Source organism: Telopea speciosissima, chromosome 5 (assembly GCF_018873765.1).
Source record: "Telopea speciosissima isolate NSW1024214 ecotype Mountain lineage chromosome 5, Tspe_v1, whole genome shotgun sequence".
Taxonomy (NCBI): domain Eukaryota; kingdom Viridiplantae; phylum Streptophyta; class Magnoliopsida; order Proteales; family Proteaceae; genus Telopea; species Telopea speciosissima.
The window spans coordinates 61,109,573-61,125,671 of NC_057920.1; the positions used below are offsets into that span (position 1 = coordinate 61,109,573).

The 16,099-nt window shown below is 38.5% G+C and overlaps 1 protein-coding gene across 2 annotated transcripts; it reads right to left on the reverse strand.

Moving 5' to 3' along the window:
• Window positions 1-7,434: 7,434 nt before the first annotated feature.
• On the reverse strand, window positions 7,435-15,432 carry LOC122660906 (universal stress protein PHOS34). 2 transcript variants are annotated; one of them, XM_043856163.1, is made up of 5 exons: window positions 15,176-15,431; window positions 14,970-15,073; window positions 14,717-14,835; window positions 12,002-12,101; window positions 7,435-7,831 (listed from the first exon to the last, which is right to left on the reverse strand). In XM_043856163.1, exons 1-4 carry the CDS (start codon window positions 15,384-15,386, stop codon window positions 12,014-12,016), a joined length of 522 nt encoding a protein of 173 aa, XP_043712098.1. In that variant the 5' UTR covers window positions 15,387-15,431; the 3' UTR covers window positions 7,435-7,831; window positions 12,002-12,013. The 2 variants fall into 2 exon arrangements, with proteins under 2 accessions (XP_043712098.1, XP_043712099.1); XM_043856164.1 differs by lacking the exon at window positions 7,435-7,831 and adding an exon at window positions 11,880-11,898 and having other exon boundaries at window positions 15,176-15,432.
• Window positions 15,433-16,099: the final 667 nt, after the last annotated feature.

A 16,099-nucleotide genomic window follows, 5' to 3' on the forward strand; every position in this document is an offset into this window, starting at 1 on the left:
TCTCTAGGGAGCTCAGCGCGTAGGGGGCATCCATATCCATTTGTTAAGAGGGAAGTTTAGAGAATGTATATTCACTCCTATTTCTAGGAAAGGGAATAATGTTTCGCACTCCCTAGTAGGGAAGGGAAGGGAAGGCTCTATCTCGGACATATAAGACAAAATGACCTATTTCCTCTCTTTGGTTTCAAGATCTTTGTAATTTGGAAGCTTTTGAACTCTCCATGTCTTTTTCTTCAATAAATTTGCTTTTTGTTATAAAAATAAGAATAAACCTTTGAAGTTCTAATTAAAAGAAGGGAAAAAGTTCTCGGTTCGGGAGTGTGGCCTACGCCAGCACTCCCATGAGTCTATCTCTCTCCTCCCCATGTAAAAAGACACCTCTACCCCCTTATTTTAAGGAGGAGAGAGAGACACATGGGAGTACTGGCATAGACCACACTCCCGTACAGAAAACTGTTTCCCTTAAAAGAATAGAACTTTTATAGGAAGAAATTGATGGCTGTAAATACACAAGATATTCTTACAAGAAAAAAATAAAAAAAAAACTCAAACTCATAAGAGGGTATATGCATTAAATCCAAGTCTGAAATATGCATTAAATTGATGGCTGTAAATACACAAGATATTCTTACCAAAAAAAAAAATAAAAAATGCATTAAATCCAAGTCTGAAATATAATATATGTGGCCAACTTGGACCTTTTTTAGATATCCATATGGTTGAAATTGCCACATCTCTTTCATATGGCAAATCTTGGTGTTGATCTAGAGATACCTTCTAAATGTGCTGGTCTAGAAAAAACTATTGCTCATTTAAGTTCTCTTTGTTACGAATTTGAGAATTACTTCAAGGTATGATTTCAATTGTGGAAAGTGTTTGATGTGATTTTTTTGCACTTTATTTCTGTGAAATTGATTGAAATCTTCACCTACCTCATAAGAAATCGATTCTAATGGTTTCATGCTAAACACTTTAACAAATACGTACTGATAATGAGAGTAAAAATGTCATTTGAGGCATTCATTCTTGTATAGCCCAGGTTGTCCCTTGAAGGTCAAACTTAATTAGTTTTGATAGCAACTGAAAAAGGCAATGGATGATGAGTATTGCCTGAACGTATTCTCTGGTGTACGGTCACCCCTGCAGTCGAGCTGTAGATTTACAATTAACCAATAATTTTCTTTGCATGTTTATATTTTGGCTTTGTTTGGTTGCAAGGGGAATACAAAATTTTGATGTAAAGTGATTTTTTTCCCAAGGTTAATAATTTTAGGTGTTTGGTTGCAAGGGAATTGTTTTCCCCATGGAGAATAAATTTCACTTTTAAGGTAAGATTGCAATTTTTATTTTCCGACAAAAAACGCAAGTAAATTCAAAACCCGAGAGAGGGCGTTGTTTCATCGATTGAAAGCTTGGAGAAGCCCTAACGTCTCTGGTGCTCCAGTCTCTCTGAGAAGCTTCGAAGCTTTGAAGCTCTGAGCAAGCGATGGTGGTTGTCTCTTTGAGAAGTTCTCATCTCTCCGAACCTCTAGAAGGTACTCTCATATCCTTCTTCCTCTTCTCTGGTTTTGTTCATCGATTTGGTGTATACACAAATTATCTAGTTCCAGCCGTTCGGAGATCATTACGGTGAGTTTTTGGTTCATTCTTATTGAATTTGGAATTGGTTACTTTGAATCGGTTTCGGTGTTGTTCTAGAACTCTCTAAGTGATTAACCAGCAACCATGACTGCTTTCTGTTTCCAACTCATACTCTTCTCTTCTCTGCTTCTTAATGTTCTGTTATTCTTGTTGAATTTGGAGAATTTTTTTTTTTTTTTGTGTGGTGTGTGACAGAAGGGGGATTTATTGTTTGATTATGATCCGATTAAGATGTCTCCTAAACTCTTATCGTTCTTTTGTTCTTCCTCATCCATTACATCAAACATTTCTCTTGCTATCTTAACATGTAAGATAGCTTCAATCTCTCTCAATCGATTCCAGTTCTATCAATCTCTCTCAATCAATTCCAGTTCTGTTCATATGATGGATCTCTCTCAATCGATTCCAGTTCTGGATCTCAACCTAGCCGAAATTCATATCTCCTCCTCTGATCTTCTTTTGTTTTTATTTTAGATGTTTAAAATTTGTATGTCATCCAATAGATTTGATGTTCTTCATCATTGCACATCTAAAATTAAGTCTTTCAAATTATTTTGAAAACTTTTCATCGAAAAAATTAGGCAAAAGGTTTCATATACGGTCGCGCATGGTGCATGATCATGCCTTCAACCATTGGATGGAGATGAGAAACCGTGTATTGTACACGGTCATGCCCATCTAATAATTTAAAGGACAACCATGGCCGTGTATAAAAATCTGTCCCAAAAAATTATTTGAAAACCTTTATTTGCCCCTAACTTTTAGAAATTTAAAGAATAAAACAAGGGATAGTAAAATAAAATGTTAAATGTAATAAATACACCCATGGAGGTGTCATTTAGACAATCCCTTATTAGAATGTCATTCACTAGCTAAAATCTAGTGACAATTAAACTTGAGGCCTTTTTTTTTCTTCTATTGGAGCCTAAAACTTCACCAATGAGGTGGTCTCGGAATCCTTTGCAACATAGACGCACACACATATCTGCCAAGTATTGAATGGTGAGACTAATGACTAATTTTTATTTGGGATGATGTTCTCTGTGCAGCAGCGCAGCCTGCGCCCAGACACATGGGCCTGCCATTAAGGGGGCAAGGTGGTCATTTCGCCCACTCCCATGTGTCTAAGCGCAACCTACGTCCCTAGCACAGAAAACTTTCTCCCTTTTTATTTTTAGGGAGAAAGAACGCCACCGGTCATGCTAGACACGCTACCCCTGCACACTTGAAATGATCGCCGCATCCCTGGTCATTTCTGGCTTTCTGAGGTTCCAAGGGGTGCGATGGTTATTTCATGTGCCCCTATGTCAAGACGTAGGGGCGGCATGTCTAGTGTGACCGCATGGCATTCTCTTTCCTTTATTTTTATTATTATTATTTTTGATTGTGCACATGCATTAAGTTTAAGAGGCAAACAATTTTTATTGGACAAATAAGGCTCAAGTTCCCCACTCATAGTTTACCCAAAAAAAACAAAAAAGTCCCCCACTCATAGATCAAGTTTCAAAAGAAAGGTTGACAGTCATGGAAATCTAAAATGGGTAATATTGTGTTTGTCGAAAAGCCAGTAGATCTAGGAATGCTACTAACAAAGGTGATACAGTAGGTAATACTAGTAAAACTCAATGTAGTTTTTGATTCTCAATAAAAAGGTGTCGCTTTGGGTAATCATGGTTGGTCACATAGAGAATATCATCGCAACAAGTTTCTCCTTTTTGCATGTATGAGATTAGGGAGAATGTTTTCTGTGCCAGGGGCGCAAGCTGTGCCCAGACACATAGGGTGGGCGCAATGACCACCCTGCCCCCTTGTGTGGCAGGCCCATGTGTCTGGGTGCAGCCTGCGCTGTGGGACAGAGAACATGAGCCCATGAGATTTTTATATAATCTTATACACTATGGGAGAATGGTTCACCCAAAATCCTAGTGCCATTATTACTCTCCATTACAAGCATGTTTGTTTTTATTTTGGTCTACCTATCTAATATGCCTCATGAAGCTTTAAGTACAATTATTAGAGAGTGGGGGAGAGGGAGAAGGACCCTTAAGGCACAAGGTGAAGATAGGAGAATCAAACCAGTGACCACCTTGGGAGGTTGCACTCTACTAGAAAGGTATTGGGTTTCACACGAAAGCAATTGATCCTACATTGGATATGAATAGCCTATAATGTGAAGACTTATAAGGACTTGGACATCCTCTTCTTAATGGCTAGCTTTAAGAAATGAGTTTTAACCAAATCCCAATAAATGGTATCAAAGCTCGCTTGATGTGCCTATCTTCTTCACCATGGGGAACTACCTTTTAATCTCTGTCTTATTTGGTTCAGATCATGGTAGGCAAAGAAAGATGGTTACAAATTCTTTGTTATATAAAGAATGGAAGAAGGATGGGTATGAATGACTCTCTTACCCCTTAAAGGGAGGAAGAGAGAGATGGACGCATAGGGTGTTACCATACGTTATACCGCTAGTTTACTTAGCCTTTTCCCATAAAGAATAATGCATAAAATTATGTTTAGAAAAAGGTTAAAGGTTTTTTGAGTTGCTGGATTAAGGTATGCTAGCACCTTTGTGTTTCTTCATTCCTCACATAAAATGATCTTGCTGACCTCCAATGTACTATTCCATTTTGTCGCACATCTTTGGTGAGTTCATCTACCGGTAGATGGAGTATACCAATTCAAACTTTTAGTTTGAAAACTTTACATGATAACAGAACGAGTTTTCACCGTATCTACATGCCTACAATATATAGTCATAGCCTCATGAGATCACTGTTCACACTGCTTGTTAATGGCGTTGCCTTGTGCAGATAAGGCGAAGCCCGAATGGTCCCCATGGAGTCCGGCCACGTTTTTGTTTTGACGAGAGATGAAAAAGACATTTCCTTCTCAATGATCGATTCCCGTCGTTCTTGAATAATCCTTCCCCATCAATAATGATAAGAACTGTTTCATTCTACCACGTCAGGCCTCAATAATGATCCAAAAAGAAGGTTGAAAGAGATCGTCCCGGTGGCAGGGATGGATTTGGTGCATGGTATCAGATCGGGTATCGGTCAACCTAAAAACTAATATGGTATTGGATCGGTATCGGTAGTATCAGATTAGTATCAGTAAAAATGCTGAATCAGCAAACCTTTTTGGTATTGGATCAAGTATCGGTAAAAAAAAGTAAAAAAATGTGCATAAATGATAAAAAAGAATATTTGTTAAAAAAACACTAAATCAATGTGTGAAATATTAAACAAAATATAACAAATATTGTAATATATTTGTAGAAAAAATGGGTTATATTCTAGAAAAAAAAATCAGTCAATGTGAAAATTTAATTATGTTAAAATAAATATATATTTATTTTTACCTTAAATACAATGTACGATATCATATCATGCGAGATTAGAGGCAGGAGAAGATCCGAAGAATGCATGCAAAATCACTACAAAATAGCATTGTTCTATTCTGTTAAGGCTTTTTTTTTTTAATAATATATATTCTATTAAGGCGAAAGAAGAAAGAGGAAAGAGGAAGCTAATACGCTAGTTTTAAGGTAGGTATGCAGGTTTTAGGTACAGTAGGGAATCTTGAAATCAAGGAAAAACTTGCTTTTAGGAACGAATGCGATATATCAATTCGTGACATCATGTATGTATGAGTGGATTTCTGGGTGAGTAACGTAGGAACGGACGATACCATGTTACACAATCGATACCAGACCCGATCCGTCCAACCGCACCAGTATTGACCAGGCATTGGGATCGATAAAGTGCAAAACTGATACGGATCACCCAATACAGACGATCCGATGCCGATACTTAGAACCATGCTTTTTTTTATTTTGATAAATACTAAGAACCATGCTGCCACCACGTATACTAAGATCCAGGTTGTTTTCAGTTCGAAAAAAGAATCCAAAGACGATGAACAGATATCTCAAGTGTCGTCTTCTTATGATATTCTTGGATGGTGAATAATTTAAATGAAACTACATTCCTACGCTCATCTTTAGCAAAGTATAATCTTGCAGCCGAAAATTATCTCCTCTAGTTCCCTGCCCAGTCCAGTTTCCAGTGGCTGCAATAAGAGGGGTAGACCCCACTTTGGCAGAGTATTCGGGCAGGAGTAGGGTGGTCATTGCCCCCCTTCCCCCTATTATAGGTACTGGGGGACTGTCGGGGACGAAAATAAAGCATCTGGGTGTAAGCCTCGCCCTTGAGAATCAGCTGTAAACTGGATTGGATTAGAATCAGCTTGAATCAGTACTCAAGAACCCTAGAATTGGTCCTCAGATCCAAAAACAGGGAATTTCTATGGTTTTTGGATGTGAATCATCCGTGATGGATCGGTGGCCAATTCACCGATCCAATTCCCGAATCTTAAAACCCTGGCTGTTAAGGGGTTTCTCATTGACACCCCGAAGGCCTGGAGTCAGTGGATGGGTGGAGACTTGGGCAGAGCAAAGCACGCAAAGGAAATTTTTTTTTTTTTTGGAGGGAGGGGGGGAGGGGGGTGTGAGGTGGAAAACCTGAAACCTAGAGAAGAAAGATCTGTTTATGCACAAAATGAGCAATTGAGAAATACAACATATATAACACAATATATGCTTCTTTTTTATCATAGTCACAGATAATCATATCCCTTAAGTGTCCATTTAGGCCTTTGAAAAACTATCTTGCTCACCATGGCCATGAATCCCCCCCCACTTTGAGATTCAATACATAAACAGTCCACTCTTCAACAAGTATTACTGAGAAACAGTGACAGTGAACAGTGAGCATATATGAATGATCCAGCATGGTAAGAATTGATTCACAGTCTTGTCTTCCTATAGTAAGGTACATGTACCTTTGCATTGGAGGTTAGATAGAGGTTGAGAGGGCCATTGCACTATATGGTGCTAACACCACACGATCAAAGGGTGGATTGAAGTACCATCAATTTCTAAGGTCATGTTGGCATTTCCATCAAGAAATTGATTTATGATTCTCAACAGATAATAGCTTTCATCAAATTTAGCAGTGACAAAGTTATTCAAAGTTTGGCCTTTGAGCACCTTGGTAAGTAATTAACAGGTTAAAAATGCTATATTTACTTTAATAATATAACAAATGTAAAATAGAAAAAGAACCTTATATCAAGTACTTGGCTCAGATTTGACGAATCCTGATCAACCATTCCACTCAATCTATGGCATAGTCCAGTCTATTGCTTCAGTCATGCATGCGCCATTTCTGATCTCTCAGAAAAGCATTCATCCTAATTAATTTTGGCTCACTGCCTAAAGACTCCCACAATGTGTTCCTTTTATATTCATTACTTCCCTAATCAGCTTGCACTCATTCTTTAGGATGACAAGCAATAAATTCTTTTTGATTTGTATCAACGTTCAGGGGATGACTCAATTTCACGTGATAAAGTGCAGTTAAATACTCTGTAAAACTAAAATAAAATGATCTCATTTCTGTCATTTCCAAACATATTATCAAAGAGAGTCCCAGTACATGAGGCTCCTGCTACTGCAGGTTTTGGGAGGGGCAAATGTACACAGCCGTACCCCCAGCTTCGTAGGAGAGGCTGTTTCCAAGTTTTGAACCTGCAACCAACAGTTTGCAATACTGCAACTTAACTGTTGTGCTAAGGCTCAGCCACTTTTTCAAACACATAATCAAATAATAAAATTATCTTTGCAATGAATTTTCGCTATTACTCTTCTCCCTCTGCAGCAGTAATCGTAAAAAAAAAAAAACCACCTTCAGTCACACACACAGAGTGGAGAGGCCATAACAAGAAATCTTCAACATTATTCATAAACCATTGGCGAATCCATAACCAATAACAAATAAAGGAGTTGTTGCACAAGATAACAAAGGCAAGCCAAGGGGCTCGAGCAGTACCAATGATCAGAAAAACTCAACCTTTTTGCCAAATTACATGTCTGGACAGCCAGACCCAGAGCCAAAGAAAGTTTACAACAATCTTCACAAGATTTGAACAAACTTCACCAATACAACACAACATAGGCACAAACTAGGAAAAGTATCTATTACCTTAAAAATCCTCAAGAACCAGTCATGTGACATAGTAAGATGGGAGTGACAGCACTGGCTGGTCAAAACACATTCTTTAACATGATGACAAGGCTCTGATATTGATTAATGCAGTCGTTGCCGCACAATTCAAAGAAGAGATTCTGGCAATTATAATTTGGTTAACAAACTGATAAAAAGGAAAATGGCATCGATTAAAATGGAAGCCAAATTTTGTAGGATGTCTGAAGAGAAAATCCAGTTGAAAACAAGCATGTCTGGAAAAGGAGCCAAAATAATGGAAGACATTTGGAAGATAAGCAAGCCCAAGTTCTAAGTCTGCATATACTGTTACCATTTGGGTCCTTCACAGCAATGTCTGAAGTGAAAATCGAGGTTTTTTTTTATTTAAGAAAATTCAGGTATCACGGAAATTGCAATGGAATTCTTTGGATTTATTAAGTGTTCAAAAACTAAAAAAGAGTCTAAATATATTAGGGTCCTCCCAGTGTGGGATGCCATCTCTCATGGCAGAAACTGGTATTAAGCTTGTACAACTTAGAAATCCCAATGTGTAACAAGGATACCCCTGGTCCATGTTTGCGTTGACAATGACAATTCTGTTTACTGTGTAAGGCTTACAAAAATTTCACTGGAGGTGCTACGTAGATAACCCACATCTGTGTCTGACACCTACATCCATGACATGTCCTAGCTGCCCAGATTTCAATAGCTTCCTTGTTCCTATATAAATTTTAAAGGAATTTTCGGTTTGCCCCTTCACTTCCATTAATAAAATCTGTTCTAGTAATTGGGCAAACCGGGTTTTTGATGAAAGGATGGATAACAAGACCACATGAGAAGAAGCCATATGTTTTTTATGACCTTCAGTACAAATTTTCAATTAAAAGAATTTTCACCATGGGCTGTTTCTGATTTATCAAGAATAAGGTGTGCCTCAACCCAAGTCAAACAGGTAAATAGATTGTACAATTCTGCTGGCCATCAGATAGATCCAAAATGCCCCCATTTAATTCAGAAAGGTTGGATCACACCATGGAAGCTAATCATAAACATCCAAGCAGATTTATGCAGACCAGCTGATAGTCTTACTGATGATCCAAAAGCAGAGAACAAATCATCCGGTTAGTATCATCACCATTGTATACTTCCTAGATTACAGCATATTGATTGGGGAGAGACCAAAAATAAATTCCATTTGTTAATGTAAATGGTTTATGGAAATTAAAACTAAACTGTAAACAGCCTTGGGAATGAATGCTTAGATGAAGGAAAGATGCCGAAGGTAAAGCCTACGAGGGGATAACTAATGCTGGAAATAAATTTGATAAAGTACCTAAGGGAGGGTGGCCTAGTCTAGAGTGTCATTTATGTATTTCAGAAGAGAAAGATGCCGAAGGTAAAGCCTGAGTAGGTGAAGGATTGCCATCAAGCAGGTACAATCCGCCATGCACTTTACCCGATCCAATCGTCTTCCCTGAGTCCAGTTCCTGAAAAACACAGTGAGTGGGAAAAAATGTCACTTTACAATTCAGGGATTTAGTGATACTGATAATGGAAAGAAGGTTAGTTGTAAATTTGGGAATATGCAATACAGATGACAGTGTAAGGGAAGGAGAACAACCAATGGATCCTTTCCCTGAAATGGAGGAGAGGGACCCATCAGCAATTTTGACTTTATCCTTACCAGAAGCAGGAGAGTATGTATTGAAAAGGCTAGAAGAACCTGTCATGTGATCAGTAGCACTGGAGTCTATGATCCATTGAGTGGATACTACTGATGCACAATGACCAGCAAAAGAAATACTTGTACGGGCAAAGAAGGAACCTGAATTGGCAGCAAGCGTAGTAGAGGTAGTAGATGTGTTCAACATACGACGCAAAGCCTGGAGTTCTTCCTGGGAGAAACCAATGTCAGCAATGGGAGTTGGAGCTACACTTTCAGTATGATTGGCTTTGTTTTTAGACTTAGCACGACCACGTTTGGCCTCAAAATCAGCTGGCTTCCCATGTAATTTCCAACATTGAGCCTTAGTGTGATATGGTTTGTGACAATGCTCACACTTAACAGGCTCTTTGGTAGTAGTAGTAGAAGCAGCAACACTGTCAGAAGAAGCAACAGGAGTGGGGCCAGTAGTCTGTAAGGCTGATCTCTCAACTTTGAGAGTAATCATCATGGCAGCCCTTCGTGTCTCTTCACTGTGAACATAAGAAAAGGTCTCCTTTAAAGTGGGGAAAGGAACCCGTCCAAGGACTTGCACCCGAATAGGGTCATAGTCATCATTGAGGCCAGCCAGAAAATCATAGACACGGAATTGGTATACATAGGTGTGGTAGGCAGTAATATCAGCAGTAGTAGCAGGCTGAAACCGAACATAGTGATCCAATTGTTGCCATAAACACTTGAGGGCAGCATAGTATTTGGTGACAGAAATCTCCTTCTGAGTAGTGGTTTGGAGTGTCTTCCTGATTTCATAAACCTGAGCACCACTACCTGAACGACCATAAGTGCCCTTGATGACTGTCCATATACGTGTAGCAGTTGTCAAGGAGAAGATCTTGACTAGAGAGGTCGGTGGTCATAGAGTTAGAACAAAGGACATTACCATTGCATCATTGGCAGCCCATTTAGTACGAGTAACACCTTCTTCAGTAGGCTGTTTGGTGGTGCCAGTAAGATGGCCAGTGAGTCCCCTACCAGCCACTGTTAGGGATAATGATCTGGCCCAAATTAAGTAGTTTGTACCATCAAGCTTAATGGCAGCAGCATAGGGAAGAAAATCAGACCTAGTTTGATCTCCTCCAGAAGTAGCAGTAGTCATCTCTGAGTCACCCATGATTCAGCCAGACAGAAAAAATCAGATCTGCAAAAAGAACTTGATTCGAATGTGAATGATGGGTTTTGAATTTGCAGAATTTTCAGCCGTCAGAATGGGCTGAAACCTTGGTCGAGTATCCTCCAAAAATTAGCTCTTTCTGATGAGCCAATAAAAAACCCTAAATTTTGACAAATTTAGGAAGAAAACTTGATTGCAGAAAAGTGCAGCACTGGATCTAAATCACTTCTGCAGTCTTCAACTAAGGACTGGTGTAGACCAATAGAAGCAGGAAACAATCTCCATAAAAGTAGAAATCAAACTTCAGGTGTAAGAAGAGCTCGATCCCCAAGGATGGAAATAACCTGCCGGCAGATTTAGGTCACACCACTGTTCTTCAATCTTCAATGAGGTGACATTGAGGGCAGCAATTTGCATTAGATCACCTCATAGTTGCTGCCCTGATGGAGAGAAAGAGGCCGAGAGTGGTGGAGAGAAAAGAAAAAAGAAAAAAAACAGAAACCGAGCAGGGGAAGACCAGAAAAAAAGAAAAAACTGAGAAAGAAGAGAGAGGAGAGAACCAGAAATCGAGAAAAGCTGTTCCTAGATCAGATTTGGCTCTGATACCATGTAAACAGCCTTGGGAATGAATGCTTAGATGATCTAGATCGATCACCCAGCCTCTTATTTATAATAAAATCAAATTACAGCTAAAGTATGAATCCCCCCCAATCCTATTCCTATTAGGAATTCCCACTATAACTAGGAATCCCAAATAGAGATCGGATAGAAGGGAAAAACAGGAAAAAACAACTTAAAACATAAACTAAATAAAACAAACAACTGAAACCAACAAGGACTAAGTCACCCCTATCGGGTAAATTAGCCAATCTCAACATAAACTTATATAACTAATCTTAAGAAAGTATCCACAACTGGAGAGTCAAGTTGAACTTTGACATGTCAAGCTTGACTTCCAAATCCATCTAAGCATATGCCTTCTCCTTCCCTTTCTGCTGGTGGCTAAGGATTAGGAGACAGCACCATTCGATATATTTGCAGTAAAATTGATTTAATCTTATAATGCTGAAAAGTATATGATATGGTTGAATGTTTAACATCCTTTCCCTATACTCCACAGAAAAAAGGTGTGATTGTAGATGCAGTAATACCAGGTCAAGAACTTATCTAACACCCTTAGTTTTCTTTCTTTATATATATATATATATATATATATATTTTTTTGGGCGGGGGGGTGTTCAAAACCTACAACCACACAAGCATTTGCATACAAAGCAGTGTTCACAAATAACAAGATCTAAAATGGAAAGAAAGATAATATTATCACTTTTACGCCCACGGAGGACAAGATTTAACCATGCAAAACAGCAGTACTGCCACAAAACAATTAAAAAAGATGGATGTACAAATTGGAAATATATTGCTTGATTCCACCATAATAGTTACCAAAATAAAATAAAAAAAGGAGAAACATACCTTAGAAGCTTGTCAAGATGCAGCAGAAGCACCCTTAACTACAATGACAGGGCACTGTGCATGGTTTGTACAATAGTTGCTTACACTACCCAAAAACATCCTGTAAGCATATACAGAGGAGACAATGTTTACCATATTTAAGTGTAAAGCATGTGATAAGGAATATACTAAGGTCACTGCGAAAAATACTCATAAACAAAAAGAAATTTATGTTAATTAGCTAACAGCATTGTTCAATATATAAGGGTCAGACATGCCATTTGGACAAAGCAGACCTGAAAAGTTTTCTCTAGATGATAAATACATGTGGCAGCCCAAAACGGTTCATGTGGTTCACCAAGGAACCCTTTATCCGTGAAGTAACTTTAGCTCAATATCCCACAGCAAACATGGAAAAACTAGGGTCTTTTTTTAGATTTCTTGAAACTAAGGTGAAAATGACAAGGGTTATATTTCACGAAGTGAAATTCATTGCATAGGACAGGGTTGACAGAGGCATGACATATAAACGTTGTTGATCCATAAGTTCCCAATCTGATAGGTGATCTTGATCATCATGCAAGCACACCATGAGGCAAAAAGCAAGACTATACATGCCCAAAGCCTGAAGTGACATAAAAAAGAAAAACAACACATACTTTAGATAAAATATTTAAGGAATATGTCTCTATAACAAGTCATTTTAAAAAAAAAAAACAACTCTATAACACCATACCCAAAACCTTTTCCATGATGCACCAGCTTTTAAGCCATGTGAACTAATGATTTGATAGGCTAACCATTGGATAGGATGGACAATTCCCTGATAGTCAACCGGTCAAATCTGATGACCTATCTCAACCATATGGCCCACCATGTATGGTGTTTTCTCCTTGGTTTTATAGTGCCTTCTATGGAACTAAGTAACCTCATTTTTCATGCAATTTACAGGGACACCGTGAATTTGGTCCATGTTTAAATGTTTACTAGACAACATGCCCACAAATTTGGGTTTGCATCGTGGCATGACAGAACTCATCTTATATTCCTAAGTATTGTGGCATCTGGAATGCAATCAAAACAAGGGTCTTTACAATTCTCTTAGAAACAGATACTTTATCAAAAAGGCGACAAATTAATCAATTACACATTCATCTTTGTTTCTTGATGAAATACTTAACCTCAATGTTCTTACCTTATATTTCTAACAATCTTTGTTTTTTAAATCACTAATAACAAGTGAAGGTATACTAAACTTAAAGCTATGAAAGAAGTGACATATTTCCAACCAAAAGAAAGGGTATTCAAAAAGAAAAAAATACATGTGGGATGGCAGAATTAGCACAGAGCAAAAGGAAAGAGCTGCAGCAGAAACATTGTTGCAGCCCACCAACCCTATGAATCATCAAGTGAGCCAGAGGCTCCACAGTCCAAATAGAACTCCACAACTAACAAGTGACCTGAGCACAGAAATCACCAGAAACAACATTTGCCTGGCTCATAGCTCAAATTCACATTCCCACAGACCAAAATACCATCCCAAAGACAAAACCGTACCTAGCAAAACCAAGCCGGCGAATAATAGTATCTTGAAAACCAGTCAACAAAGAAGCAAACAGTTTGATCTTTCCCCTCAAAACTTCTTTGGGCCAGTTTGTGATTAGACATAATATGATTCCAACCTGCAGAGAACTGTTCAAAGCACCCGCTGGTCTATTAAAACACTTGGCCCAGACACTTCGGCCGGTGCATTAGCCAGAACTTTTTTTACATCCCCCCCCCCGCCCCCCCGCAATCAAAAAGGAAACCCAAAAAAAAAAGAAGAAGATAAACCTCTTGATATTTGAAATTCCATTATTCAAGAAAAAAGAAAAGGGACAAAAGAGAGAGAGATCTAGGGGAAAAGGACTACACCACCCTTGTCCTTCCTCTATACATATACCATACCAATTCATCAAGAGTTGCTTTGATCTTGCAATTTAAATAGCACTCAATAGAATCTTCATTCTTTTTATGATAGAAGAATCCACCACTTTGGAATTGTCCAAACATATGATTTCAGGAAATGATTACTTAAGATTGCATATATCACATTTTAGTATCCCTCTTATTTGGCCAAATTAAGGCAAAGCTGAGTACCATTGTTAACTCCCTGCGTAGTAGCATATCAGCCCAAAAAAAACAAGACCATTCACAAATAATCTAACTCTGAAATAAGAATGTTTCAAAAATTCAAGACCAAAGAACCCATGGCAACTGCAGGGTGTACTTCCAAGTCCAGAAACATGGCATTCATATCTCTAGAAGATTTAGTGAGCTCTTCTTCACAAATTTTACTCTCACAATTTTGGATGGACGAGTGGATGATTGAAACAAAAAGCAAAAGGGTGCACACCGGTAACATTTCAGAGGATAAGAAAACCAAAGGTACATACGTACTCAGAAACTGCTCTAAGGAACATGAAAAGGTGGATTTTTTTTTCTTTCTTTCATCTACCCATTAAATTATGATGACAAGTTAAGCATCCATGATAAAGGTATGTAAATCAAAGTTTATATAGAAAGATCAACGTAAACAGCATCACTGAATAATGAAGCTAATGATAGGGGGAAGAGGAAGAATATATACAAGCTTCATCCACCAGGCAACATCCTGTACTGCTACCGAATTGAATCATGGATCAGATTGTAAGAATCGGAAAACTCTTGATAGAAACAAAGTTTAATCCAAATTACCTTTTAATAGGGCCAAAAGCGCGGGACCCCATCACAAGCAGGTCTGAGTGCAAGTTGCTGGCAACCTCACAAATTTTCTCCTTTGGATCACCAACAACTACTTGTGTCTTCACACTAACCTGAGAAATGATTACTCAGATCAATTAATCCCTTAGTTGAGAAGGTTTCCAGAACATCTACTTCTACTTTTCCCCCTTTTACTTTTGGAACAGAGGAATAGTAGTAATCATGCGTTCGGTAAAAAATCCCTTACGTTCCTCTCGGAGCATATTTTCAATGCATGAGCCAAGATCGCCTCGGTGATGCGTCGCTGATGCGCCTCAATGGCCTGGGTGAACGCAGGAACCTCCAGATCACCTAATTGTTTACAGAAACAATCAAAGAAATTCAATTAAGTTCTGATGAATCAAGAATTCGACGAAGAGAACACGAGATTAAGTTTGAATTGAAAAAACGTACTAGGTCCACCAAAAGGGATGGCGCCGGGGTTAAGGCCAGCGGCGATGGAGGGAGGAGATTGAATATGTAGAATCACTAAGGTGCCAGGTTCAGAGTCGTCTTCCTGAGATTTGAGTTTCAGGTTGTCAAGTGCCCATTTCAAGGCGTTCATGCTCTCTTCGCTACCATCCACGGCGACAACAACACAGCTAAGCTTTCCAGCTCCACTCATGGCTGCTGCACTTCAACTCGAGAGATCTCAGATATAACTCAGAAAAGATTTGCAAGTTGCAGTGAACACTCTCAATTATTTCGTACACGACAAAACACGAACCGTCAATATATCGTAAAGAAATTTACACGTACCTCCCTAAGGTATCACATAATTACAAAAACACCCGTACGTTTTGAATAATTACTCATACTCCTATTTTTTTTAAAAGTTAACAAATGCACCCACTCCATTAACTTGGGACTAAAATCGTTAGAATATATAATATGTTGACCAAATTGCCCTTCCTACGAAACTTAACCTAGGGATGTAAATGAATAGCCGAAATCCGTTTCTGTATCCGTGTTCGTTTCAGTTTAGCATTATACGAATCCGTTCGAAAGCTAAACGGATACGGATAGGCTATAGCTATCCGAAAAGATATATTTACATGTAAACGGGTAAAATATCCGATTCATATACGTGTCTGTATCCGTTTAGTACTATCTGAATCCGTCTGAAAGCTAATCGGATGCGGCTACGGATATAGCACTATCCGAGCCGAATCCGATCCGTTTACATCCCTAACTAAACCTCTTTCTTTCATTACTTCGTCTTGGAACAAGAACAAACCAAGGGGAAAACCTCCTTGGCGCAAGAACATAGTTTCATATAAAAAAAAAGGAAAATTATCAGCACCAACCCTTGAGGTTTGCCTATATTTTAAGGCACAC

Bases quoted from the DNA above. Each gene is read 5' to 3' on its own strand.
- LOC122660906 (XM_043856163.1), bottom strand. From the start codon at position 15,386: ATGAGTGGAGCTGGAAAGCTTAGCTGTGTTGTTGTCGCCGTGGATGGT. The intron at 15,074-15,175 runs GTACGTTTTTTC...GTAAACAATTAG, and splicing joins CATCCCTTTTGGTGGACCTA to GTGATCTGGAGGTTCCTGCG. The intron at 12,102-14,716 runs GTAATTTGGATT...ATATGCTTACAG, and splicing joins GCTTTTGGCCCTATTAAAAG to GATGTTTTTGGGTAGTGTAA.